Source organism: Carassius auratus, unplaced genomic scaffold (assembly GCF_003368295.1).
Source record: "Carassius auratus strain Wakin unplaced genomic scaffold, ASM336829v1 scaf_tig00214183_4049273_7079891, whole genome shotgun sequence".
Classification (NCBI taxonomy): domain Eukaryota; kingdom Metazoa; phylum Chordata; class Actinopteri; order Cypriniformes; family Cyprinidae; genus Carassius; species Carassius auratus.
The window spans coordinates 1,003,774-1,015,859 of record NW_020527547.1 but is presented as its reverse complement, the minus strand read 5'-3'; the positions used below and the strand labels follow the sequence as shown (position 1 = coordinate 1,015,859).

Below are 12,086 nucleotides of genomic sequence, written 5' to 3'. Positions count from 1 at the left end.
ACTTAACTGTATTCTGAGCATGTCTTTTTCTCTCTTTCTCATTCTCTCAGCCCCTGGCACACCTTTGATCAACGCCAAATGTTCCGTCGTGAATGCTATTTTTTCCACTCATGTCCGAAAGAAAAAGGTCTTTCTGATATGTTAACAGTATCAGAACAGGAAAATCAAACATGTTTGACCATTACAATCAAATCTACAGTATGTGTACAGTACAAATATTGTTAATGAGGACATAAACAGCTATTTACTGTCAATACACAAAACTAAAATGATGAGCTGGCAGCTTTCATTTGTACAAAAATCTGTTGTGAGTCACAATCTAACAGCGCCTCATCTTTTAATGTTGTCATCATGAGACAAAACCACCATCAGGTAATCATGTGAGTCAGTGATGAGCTGCATTCCATTACTCTGAAGAATCCTATAGTCAGGATATTTAATACACTCTGGGTGGATGAAGGTTTATATTTATAGAAGGGCTGGTGCCCTGTTACTCTCACGTTTACATGCAGCTCATCTTCTTGGGAAGCATGATTCATTTCTATTTTGCACTCTTTTATATCCATTTGATCACAGCGGGAACAAAACACTTGTGACAGGGCCATTTTAGTACTGAGCCTGTGATTAAATCTGGATTAACTAGTGTTGCCTGGTTTGCTTGTTTACATCTCATTGGTGATATTGGACTAAATATTTTCACACTCACGCCTGCTGACTGTATTATACTGCGCTCAGCCAATTTTCCTCTGAATGTTTGTTCATTCAACAAATTTGTTTGGTTATTGAACTTGGTTATAAATTATGATAAAGACGCAATCAAGACATGAATGAAGCTGCATAATTATAACACGATTGAGTAGCCTTTGACAAAAGACGGATCAATAAAAATAATTTTGCTTAAGCGGAAAATGTCAAATGCGTAGATGTAATTGCTGAAGCCATATTTTTAAATGTCAACAGCTACAAGCAGGGTTTCTTATGTAAAAGCAGAATGAAAACACTGATACTATGAAAAACTGTCAGAATACTGGGTACTTTTGAGCAAATGAACAAAATTTCCCTTAAGGAAGAACAGAGTAGAGAGGTTGAGGCAGAGAGTGGGGTGCTGAAAGTCAAACTACTTGAAACAACTACAAGGGAAGGAAGACGCTGTCAAAATAAAGTGGGACAACTGATGGACCAAGAAGGTTTCAACAGCGCATTTATATACATTCCATCACTCTAGAATACTAGCTATGTGATACTGGTATTAAGGAAAAATACTAATGGTATTACATGAAAAATACATGGATACTCATATTACCGCACTGCAGTCTTAGTTTTAATTAGCACTGATATTAATATCAATATTTATGTGGAATTGGTTATTTTTATATATTTACATTTTAATTCATTAAATATTACATTTATATTCATTAACATGCCATGTTTTTGTGTGTGTGTGTGTTTTAGTTAACTGTCAAAACCTTGCCTGTAGCATTCTGACATTCCATGATAAAGTATTTTGATTAACAAATTATTCTATTGCCTATAGTCTAACAGGTTTCATTATAACAGGTTTTCACCTCATGAAGAATAAGCAGAGTATTTGTGTATGGGTGTTTCTGTGGAGATAATGCAATATAAGCTCATTAGATCATCATTACCTCAAGGTAAAGACACTGAGTGTTAGTGTTCATGTTTCTGATGCTGTTATGGGTCAACACACTTCAGACAATGGCACCAGCAGCTAATAGTCTATGACTCTGCAACTGTATGACATAATTGGCAATCTAACAAACACTTTATGGCACAGGAGCATACTTACAATTACAAAATACACTACAACAATAAAAATAAATGGATAGATAAAAGAATCATGATTGTGATTTTTGTTTCAACTCCATATTCGGTACATTGGGAGCTTATCATGTTGTCCAAGAATGGTGTCCAGATCACGTTCAAAACTACTTCTTGACTTAACTTATCCATACAGAGCAGTTACATGTATATAAGGAAAACATATTACATATACCAGTGGTCTTAATCTCAATTCCTGGAGGGCCACAGCTCTACACAGTTTTGCTCCAACTAATGTAAATGCAGTGAGGTTCTGTAAACTCAAGAATGCATGCAGATAAGGTAACATTATGGCCTGAATATAGTGACTTACTGTTATCTAAGCATTGCAATAAAAAAAAATGATTTTTTTTTTAATAACATAATTTTTAAAAAAATAACATGATTTTTGTTTGCCTTGTTCTCATGTTTGACATGGGCTGGGACATCTAAGCAATGACGCACTAAAAACATCAGTTTAATTGTAAAACGCTATAGATTAAGCCATTTCCTTGTACAGCATGTTTACACACACAACACATGCAGATGTAGATACAAACGAAGTTCAAACTAGTTCAGCTAGGTTTATTTTCCCTAAACTTGCAGTTTTTAAACTCGTCCCCATCCTCCACTTCAAACTCTTCTTCTTAAATAAAAACAACTAGGCAGCTTCTACCTTTACTCATGTGCAAAGCCACCCTCAGGATACACTGAGTTTGGGTTACACAACTGAAAGGAATCGCTCTCACTCCAACTCAAAGGCATGTGGGTTTGTACATGTAAGAGTTTGCTGACTGACACTATAAGGTGTCAACATTTCCAAGCACAGAGGTGATACAATGAAGGTACTTCTTGGAAATATCTGGACATATGAAAGAATACGTCTTTTTATGCAGGCTGCTTTGAGTAGGCCTCAAACTTTGTCGTTGTATATATTCATATATTTCTAAGTCATATTTTCATTAAGTCTTCTCCTATCTACAACCTCATCTTCATATTATTTCTGTAATTGAAATTACGTAAATGTGTTTCTGACACCTCTGTGCAACATTACAGTCTGTGTGAAAGCACCACAAAAGCAGTTCCTGTGCTTCCTTTGCAGTGTAAAGATGGCATTAAAGTGTCAACACATGCCAAAAGTTGTAGTGCCAATAACAAAAAGAGCTGTGATACAACTGAGTGGGACAGAAAGCATAAATTGGTGACTTTTAAATGTTGAAAGTACCTAATAAACATTAAAATACCACAGGTATAACAGAATAAATAGCTACTAAATGTTCGAGACTCCATTTCATGAGCCTTGGTGTCTTCAGCAGAGGTGGGTAGAGTACCCAAAAACTTTACTCAAGTAAAAGTAAAAGTAATTCTAGAAATATTTACTCAAGTAAAAGTAAAAGTACTAGTCTTGAATAGTTACTTGAGTAAGAGTAAAAGAGTATCGGATAAAAAATCTACTCAAGTAGTTAGTTACTAGTTACTTTGGGTCATATATACGGAGCCTTTTTTTATATAGATATATAGACAAAAAATGTATGTAATGTATGTGTGTGTGTATAAATGTATATATTTCATCAGCCTTTAATCCAATTTATGTAATTTATTATAAAACCCTGTCTGTTTATTTAAGTAACAAATATAGGTGTCATGCCATAACATATTTTTAATACGACTGACTTTATTTTAAATGTGAATTTAACATTGAAAGTTAATGTGATATAAATATTGCTACTAATCTTTCATTGTTCAGAAAGAGAGCAAATAACATTTACATTATTAAACATAATTTTCACTGACAGTCTAGATTTCATTCACTCTCAGAAACTACCATTAAAATCACTGAAACTGTTAACACTGTGAAATCAATATCTTAATTATAGATTCGTACACACATCTGCACTTTGTTGTTTCTGACGAGAGAATTCGGCAGAAAGAGGTATTCAGTAAGTGAGCGAGTGAAGGAAGCACCGGCATTTCAGCGATGACTCATCGGAACACCTCTGATTGGCCATTGCATTCAAAAGCTCAACAGAACCGTGTGTGATTGGTTAATGCGCAGCGCTGTAAAAACGCGTCTGTCTCTGGCTCAGCGCCAGCAAGCGATCACAGATCTGAATTTAGCAGCTGAACGTACTCGCACTGGTGTGATTGTATTAAAATTAATAAAATCTTAATCGGCTATTCTTTGTCTTTTGGAAGCTGCATTCAACCTGTTATAAGCCACACACGTACAACAAACTAATGTCACAGTGATGTTGTGTACTGTAATCGAATGTAGCCCAAGTTATTACCTGTTAAACAGTAGACAGCACACGCGTTCATCTAATAAGGATCTCCATCGTAAGCAAAGAATAGCCTTTGCAGATTAGCTTTCAATTCATAGCAGTTCCATAGCCCCGTTTTCAACGCTGCTAATATTCTTAAACGTTACAACTCTGAGTGAACCGCTTCAGAGCTCAGCGCGTGCAGCATGGAACTGAACGACTCAATCAAACTGATTCATGAACCAATTCACTCGTTTGCCAATTGGTTTGATGAAGCCTTTGAACAGAGTTGACTCAAAAGAATGAATCATTCGCGAATGGGCATCGCTCATTGTCCAGAGAAAAGTAGACGGCGCGTTTGGAATAAACTGAAGCATTTATTGCATTAAGATAAAGTAACGAGAGGGGCGTCGCCCACAGTAACGAAGTAAAAGTACAGATTTTTCCCAAAAAATTTACTCAAGTAAGAGTATAAAGTACCCATCTTTAAATATACTCCGAAAAGTATTCGTTACCCCTAAAAATTACTCAAGTAAATGTAACGAAGTAAATGTAACTCGTTACTACCCACCTCTGGTCTTCAGGCTCGGGAGACTTTCATCAGGAAGGTATGGCTTCGTCATCAGAGTAGGTGGCAAACCTTAAAAAGTGGATTGTGCCTCTCTTAGAAGACAACGCCCCGCCCACGAGAGTCGAATGACCAATGAACTCCTGGTTGTCCTGGCGATGACGCTATCAGTCACTCCCCTTTACTAAAGAAGGAAACAAACAGAGTGAAAGAAGAGAGAGCTCGGGAGTCGGGAGAGGACGGGAGAGGAATTTACTTATTTACATCACCGACAAAGCCTCGGGAGGAAGACAAACTCCTTTTCGAAGAGTTCCCGTTCCTTATCCCGACCGACTAGATTTAAAAAACATTCAAGGTAAGCGCTACAACCGTTTGTTTGAATTGTATTTAGGCGATAATCGCGAAAGGCTTGTCGATGTGGTCACGGAAAGACTGGTTGACCCCGAGAAAGGGAGCGATTAACGTTAACGATTCATGGCTAGTATTACGCAGGGTTAAACCGCTAGCTCGGATCTATAAACGCCAGGGTTATTCGAAGAATCGAGCATATTTTGTTCGACGGGTGGGTCCCTAAAAAAACAAAGTGTCCCAAGTTGTCAGCAGCAGCACCTTCACGAACATCACAAGCCCCAGAACGTGACTCGCCAATCGACAACTTTTCTTCGCCTTTTTATGATTATGAAAATTATAAAAATTATTCTTAATTCCTTTTATAAATGTTGTTTTTCAGCAATGGCTTTGAAACACATAAGAGACATAACCCAACGGATTATCTTCATAGTGTTGTGGGTTGTTTATTGTTCGACCGTGTCTGTCTGCCTGTAAAAATTCAAGGAAATCTCGTTTAGTTGTTTGCGTTTTCGTGCTGTATGCTAAGTTAACCAGTTACTCAGACGAACACCTGGCTAAGGCTGTTAGCTTTTTGTTTCGAGCTCGTTCAAAGGACAGATTGTCTGTCTAGGGAGGAAATCCTAAAGCAAACGGACAAAGGAGGAAGATTAAACAAAGCCAGTGCTGTTCTGTAGTCGCGATGTTTGCGTTCGGATGTGTCATGATGATATTTTATGTCTTGGTATTTTTGGCTTTTACTCGCCGTTCTGGTTCATTCTGTTCTCTCAAATCCACAGTTTGTCTGTCTGTGAGATTCGACAGAAGTAAGCTGACGAACGTTAACGTTACCTAGATAGCCAAGCGCTTATGATGCCCCAAAATGACACTGTCTAGATAGTAAACTCGCTAGGTTTTGAGACGCATCCACTTCATCTTCATGTAAGTTCGACGGTTAGATGACCTGTTTTATCGGTTATCGGTTAAGTGGTGGTTTACAGTTATGTTTACCACCATCGGTAAACATTTTTTATATTTTATAGACTAGCAATAGTGTCCGTGAGCTGTTATTGATCGGTGGTGTCTGTCAGCTGGTGTCGGTGCCTTGACTCGCATGGTTGAACACGTTAACAGCTTTTGTGCTTCTTTTGCTTAAAATGACAGGTTAGAAATGTAACATTAGGCTTAATGTCTCACCTTTATTGCCTCCTGAAATATCAATATTCAATATCACGCTTGACACCCACTCGTTTGGTTAGTCATGGTTGGGTGGGAGAGCCTGTGTCGTGCTGTTTAATGTGTAGACTTTCTTTTAGAGATACAGACAGACGGATTAGACGCGAGTTCAGCTCTGGTTAGATGTGGTTTAGAATAGATACAGCAGAACTCTGTATTAGTCCGGTCAGTCGGTTGACTTGAGTGTAATTACTCTGTCCTGATGAGGGTGGCTGTGGAGCTTGTGTCTTATTTTTGGCTGAGATTAAACAAGGTTTTTTAATTATAGTGGTTTCGGTGTATCCACGCTCAGAGACTTAGAGAAGTTTAAACCCTTGAGCCTTAAAGGTGTACAAGGAAACTGTTTGCTAACTGAAAATTCCACTCATGAAGAAATGAATCATAGTTTTGTGAAATGTCATTACAGTGATGCACATTTGCACAAGATAAATACAGGTTTCTAGAAAAGGCTCTTTTATTGAGTGGGTGCCGCAATATTGACTTTATGACTAAACAGAGTTATTACTAATAATAGTATGTACTTTGCTTTTAAGAAACAGCAAGAATTATTTATTTCCTTACAGAGTATGTTAATTTGGTATGTTAGTATTGTTTTTAAGTTTGCTTGTTGTCAACTGTCTGTTTCAATCTAATAAAACTTTCAATTGGTTCCTATATTTATATGTACCATTAGCTGGTACTTTACCAAAAAAAAAAAAAACTTAAAGTAACACAAACCTAGGAGCTCAGTACCACTTTTGACAGCACTTTTGACTTCTGTTGCCAGCAGTCCCAATCTGATATAAATATCTTAAAACTCATTAAATTGTTTGCTACAAGTTGCTACATTTATGAGCTTAGCAAAAAATTAAAAACAATGATCTCTTCTACTCATTGCATGTGCTTGCAAGCCAAACACAATGCTGTCATTGTTAACAAGACCACTCTTGTCTCCATTTTCTTTTGTGATATATTAGCAATGGCCCAAGAGACAAACCAGAGTCCTGTGCCTATACTGTGTACCACAGGCTGTGGTTTCTATGGCAACCCCAGGACCAATGGCATGTGTTCGGTGTGCTATAAGGAGCACTTAAACAGACATCAAAGCAGTGATCGCAGTCCCATGAGTCCCCTGGGTAAGTCACACTGAAACATTAACCTGTTTGTCTTACCTCCCAGATAGAGCTCTCTGTGGTTACAGACCACACAAACAACATGGTTAATCTATGATATAAGGATTCTCATTCATTGCATCTCTTGGAGACGGTGGTATTATAGTTGTTACAGCAATAACAGTCCATGGTTACTGCTCGCAAAGCATTTCAGAGCCACCAGCTCCCAGTGACAGCATGTTATTCTGAGCTGGTTTAGAGCTTAATCCTTTTCTTGGTCTCTAGCACAATGTTGGGTCCTCCCTGAGAAACTGTAATGATAAGCTGCACATGTTTTGTAGGCAGCACTGTTTTGGGTCACATGTCTTCTGTATAGTGTAGCACAGCTGCACCTGTGCACTGTTTGTGATTCGTGTCTTTGTGTTCTGTTGGACCAGCTGGCAGCCCCTCAGCAGAAGCCTCTGCTATACACAGACTAGAAGCCAGCATAAACAAAGCAGAGCCTTCACCTGCACCCAGAACTGATACCATGAGAGAGTGAGTACTTCACATATGTGTTTGTTGTTAAACCTCAAAAGCTAGTGCATAAACCCCCACCTGTTTGTTTTTACAGAAGTATTCCTTCCAGCTCCTTACCAGTCACACAACAGATGACAGAAATGAGCATTTCCAGAGAGGGAAAGTCCCTGTCTCCTAAAGCTGAGGCTTCTGATCCAGGTAATTGCAATGAAATATGATCAAATACAGCCCCTTGTTTAGTCTTTAGTGTTTCAAACTTTTTCATGTCAAGGACTATCAAACATGACCATCCTTTTTACGATGGACTCACGTTCTATATAAATTCATTATATATGTGTGCGTGTATGTGAAGAAGGGAACCTGATCTGGTGGTGAAATAGCACTGGCACACACGTTAACATCCACTTTTCACATTCCTTTTCCCGCTGCTTTGCTTTCGCTATAGATAGACAGGTGCACATGGCATTCTATATGCACGGACATTACATTAATTTGTTCACTATTTCCCGGCCATAATAAATACTCTGAGATTCATACATCTTGTAAGTTTATGGTAAACGTTAAGTTGCATTATTGGATTGTCTTCTATTGTATGCCATACCTGTTACATGTTGAGTGTTGCTAGATTATGGATCAGAGGAGGTCTACCAAACTATTTAATCCTCAGCGGGAGACCGATATTGTTTGTACATGTTTAGAGTGATCTTGGGAATGTTTTATATTCTTCTCTTTCTGATTTGAATGTTGTTGTAGCCTATGGTAATATATTTGTGGTATATGTTTATTCATATGTGAATACATATACCATACTACCCTGTTATTGGTAAGCTCTTATAGGGGAAGAGCCTGGTCTTAAAAAAAAAAAAAAAAAAATGCTGAGACTTGGTCTCTCGATAAGCTGAATGAGCTACTGAGTGAGCTACTATTGTGCCATGAACAAATCAACACCTGTATAGTGTAATTATATTGTGGATAAGTGTATATATTTTTGGAGTATGTTTTTGTGTTGGTAGGAATTACTTTTTTGTTACTTTATTTATTTGTTTTTCCCTTCAGCACTTGTTAATACTTTGCACTTTGTGGTTGTTTCACGCTACTTCACTGTAAATAAACACCACCATTGCACCATAGTGCATCTGTCTCTCTCTCTTTCTCTCTCTCTATTAATGTATAAACAATTATATAGTGTAATTGTGTAAAAAGTGTAATAAATGAAAATATTAATAGATATATTTAGTAACATTTTTCAAAAAATTAAATGCAGTTTCTTAGGGTTTAAAATGAATGCGGTCAAAAGAAAAAAGTAATCGCAATTGATTTCATGATTTCTCATCAGTCTTTATTAAAATTGGTGAATGTAAATAATCATTGTTACACATAATATATCATCTTAAGTGTGAGTTAAAATAAGTTCAAAACAAGCAAATAAACAACAGTGCACCATCCTGATGCTTTATTGCGGGTTACTGATTTTTAATGTCAGTAATAGGATTTTTTTTTTTTAAATGCCCTGTTGATTGACAAACTACTTAATATTCAAATTTTTGCAGCTACAGCAGGAAGTAAGATGACTTCTCCTTCGTCTGTTTAATTACTTATTATCACCATTAAAGTATGTAAAGGAGTGTTTATTTATAAGACTATATGTCTAGAATGTGAGTGTCAAAGGAAGCACTATCAAGTTTGTGGTGGTTGGGCCATTTTTTCAGTTCTTCTTTGCACTAAAATGGACTTTGCTGCAAACAAAGCTCTCTTTGGGGCTGCTCCAGTTTTAGTGTGAGCTGTTTACTGATGACGGTCCTAAGTCCATGCAGTGTTAAGAACTTAGAAATTAGGACTTTGGGGGTTTGTGGCAGAGCCTGTTATAGGGAAAAGCCCTATAAATCTGTCAGAATCCACCCATGCCACAGTGCAACGGTTTCATTTAAATCAATTTTCTCTCCATTCTTTCCACAGTCATAACACAGCCCACCTCCTCCTACTCCCCAATCCCTGTGGCTCAGGGCAGTGATGAGGGCAAGAGTCCAGATTCCTCCAAACCGAAGAAAAATAGATGCTTTACCTGCCGTAAAAGAGTTGGCCTTACAGGTGAGGCTAAATGATCGATCATTCTGATATTCGTGTGATGTATATGTGTGTCTATGAACCGAGGTCTTATGTTTTCTTTTGTTTTACAGGTTTTGACTGTCGATGTGGCAATCTGTTCTGTGGGATTCACCGGTACTCAGACAAGCACAACTGCACGTACGATTACAAGGCTGAAGCCGCTGCGAAGATCAGGAAGGAGAATCCCGTAGTGGTGGCTGATAAGATCCAGAGAATATAAGCTTTACCCTCTTTCTCCAAGAACATTGGTGGATAAAATGGACGTCTTGAAAAACGGACTTGTGTTTTTCTATCACCTTAAAAAGAAACCGAGAGAACTGTACTGTCTGAGGCTCATGCATAAACGATCTTGACAGATTTTGGTTTTCTAATAGGTATTAATTTCTTCTTCTTCTTTTTTTGTCCTCTCTGTGGTGTTTTATGCTAGTTATTCTTGCATATTCTTTTGTTTACTAAAGCATAGGACACCTTTCAGGAAATTTTAGCTATTATTATTAGTATAATTTGTATTTTTTTTTTTGCCTGTTCCCGCCCTCATCCAATGAGAGTGGCAGATACTCTGTGCCAAAAAGTGGCCGTGAAGTTTCTGAGTAAGTAGGTTTCAGCCTTGGACTTATGAATGACGCTGAATTTTTAAGAGGTGTGTCAAAGCTCTACCCGGTGATGTGTGCAGCATGTATTGGTCTGTTAAACTTCAGTTTGTCATTCCCGTCTGTTCTAGCAAAATCAGTTGGAATGTGAGGCCGCCCAGTTAATACCGTTTATTTAAAATTAATTTAGAATGTGAACTTGCTACTGTGACATCATCCCTTTTCTTTGTTTTTGAATGAATGGTTGAGATTCATCTGAAGTATTTTTTTTTTAATTATTATTATTCGTCTATTGTAACTCTTTTCCCACATTCTAGAACCAATAACATCCATTCTGCGTTTTAGAGTTTCAGATGCCTGGGGGTTTTATTTGTGTTAATTATGTGAGCCTTTTTGATAAGACTGTGAGGTGGTACAGTCTTTTTCCGTGTGAGCGTACTTGTGTGCATGGGGGAAATTTGCTCGCAAGTCCTTCTTTCCTGTTGTCAAAGCGAGATGAGCTAACCCTCCATTGAAAGTGCATTCATAACACCGCAATAGTATAGGCATAAAGTCAGACCTGATTCTGTGAAACATTGTTCTTTTTGTTTGTTTTAAAATGCACCCACAATGCACCTGTCATTTTTGTGTGTCTGCACAGGTTAATGTAAGTGAGTCCGAGTGCATGTGTTGTGTATATAAATGTCTTTTCTTCTGTAGGGAGTGAGGTTTCCTAAAAAAAAAAAAGAAAAAAAGAAAAAAGATGTATCTGTTGAGAGTATGTATCTGTTTGAGGTTTAATTTCAGCCTTTAGTTATATGCAAATTTGTATGAGAAAACCTTACTATGTTCATATTTATGTATTGCATTTAATCCTTTTACCTGGCATTAAAGAAAAAAGTATTGTAAATAAAAATATACAGAGAGAAATTATACAGTCATGTTGTTCTGTTGCCATTTTTAGTGGAAATTCCATGATGTCATGCAGTTAATTTGTTTTTAAATGAGTAATTTGTAGCTGTTCTTCTACTGAAAAACACACAGCAGAATGCCCAACTTGTAGATTTCCTGACAGCCAAATGATTTTTCAGATGTTGTTTGCTCCTCACACCTGTCCCGGCTGCTGACGCTAAGACATCCTGTTTTCACGGCAGCTGTCCTGACCACCTTTAGCACTTCTTTACACGCAACCAAAGCAGATTTGACAATCCTGCCAGACCTAGCAACAGCTGGAGATGCTGTGTCACCCTCTAAGGAATGACAACAGCTGGTGTGAACCCTCAGTGTCACCCTCAGTCAAGCACGTAGGATATCCAGATATACTTTTCCTGTATTGTCTCCAAAATACATCTCTGTCCCTTAAAGAAAAATCTATTTTGTATCACCATCCAGTCATTTGGTGTTATTGTCATACTCTTGAGTAATCAGCGTCTGCAGCTTGTTCTGTATTTGTACAGAGGGGGTTGGGCGTTAAGCCGGTCTGGGTGGATGACATCACAGTGATGGGTAGTGACAGATGTTAAGGGCAGATGCCTACACCACAGAATGTTGACAGGCGTCAGAGGGAGGAGCCACCAAAGATACAAAAAGG

The 12,086-nt window shown here is 37.8% G+C and overlaps 1 protein-coding gene across 1 annotated transcript; it reads left to right on the top strand.

Moving 5' to 3' along the window:
• Window positions 1-4,835: 4,835 nt before the first annotated feature.
• Window positions 4,836-11,428, top strand: LOC113091415 (AN1-type zinc finger protein 5-like). The gene is made up of 6 exons (XM_026256932.1): window positions 4,836-5,002; window positions 7,167-7,325; window positions 7,739-7,838; window positions 7,915-8,018; window positions 9,777-9,908; window positions 9,998-11,428. The coding sequence occupies exons 2-6, from the start codon at window positions 7,169-7,171 to the stop codon at window positions 10,144-10,146; spliced, it is 642 nt and encodes a 213-aa protein (XP_026112717.1). The 5' UTR covers window positions 4,836-5,002; window positions 7,167-7,168; the 3' UTR covers window positions 10,147-11,428.
• Window positions 11,429-12,086: the final 658 nt, after the last annotated feature.

Bases quoted from the DNA above. Each gene is read 5' to 3' on its own strand.
- LOC113091415 (XM_026256932.1), top strand. From the start codon at position 7,169: ATGGCCCAAGAGACAAACCAGAGTCCTGTGCCTATACTGTGTACCACA. The intron at 7,326-7,738 runs GTAAGTCACACT...CTGTTGGACCAG, and splicing joins CAGTCCCATGAGTCCCCTGG to CTGGCAGCCCCTCAGCAGAA. The intron at 8,019-9,776 runs GTAATTGCAATG...TTCTTTCCACAG, and splicing joins AGCTGAGGCTTCTGATCCAG to TCATAACACAGCCCACCTCC.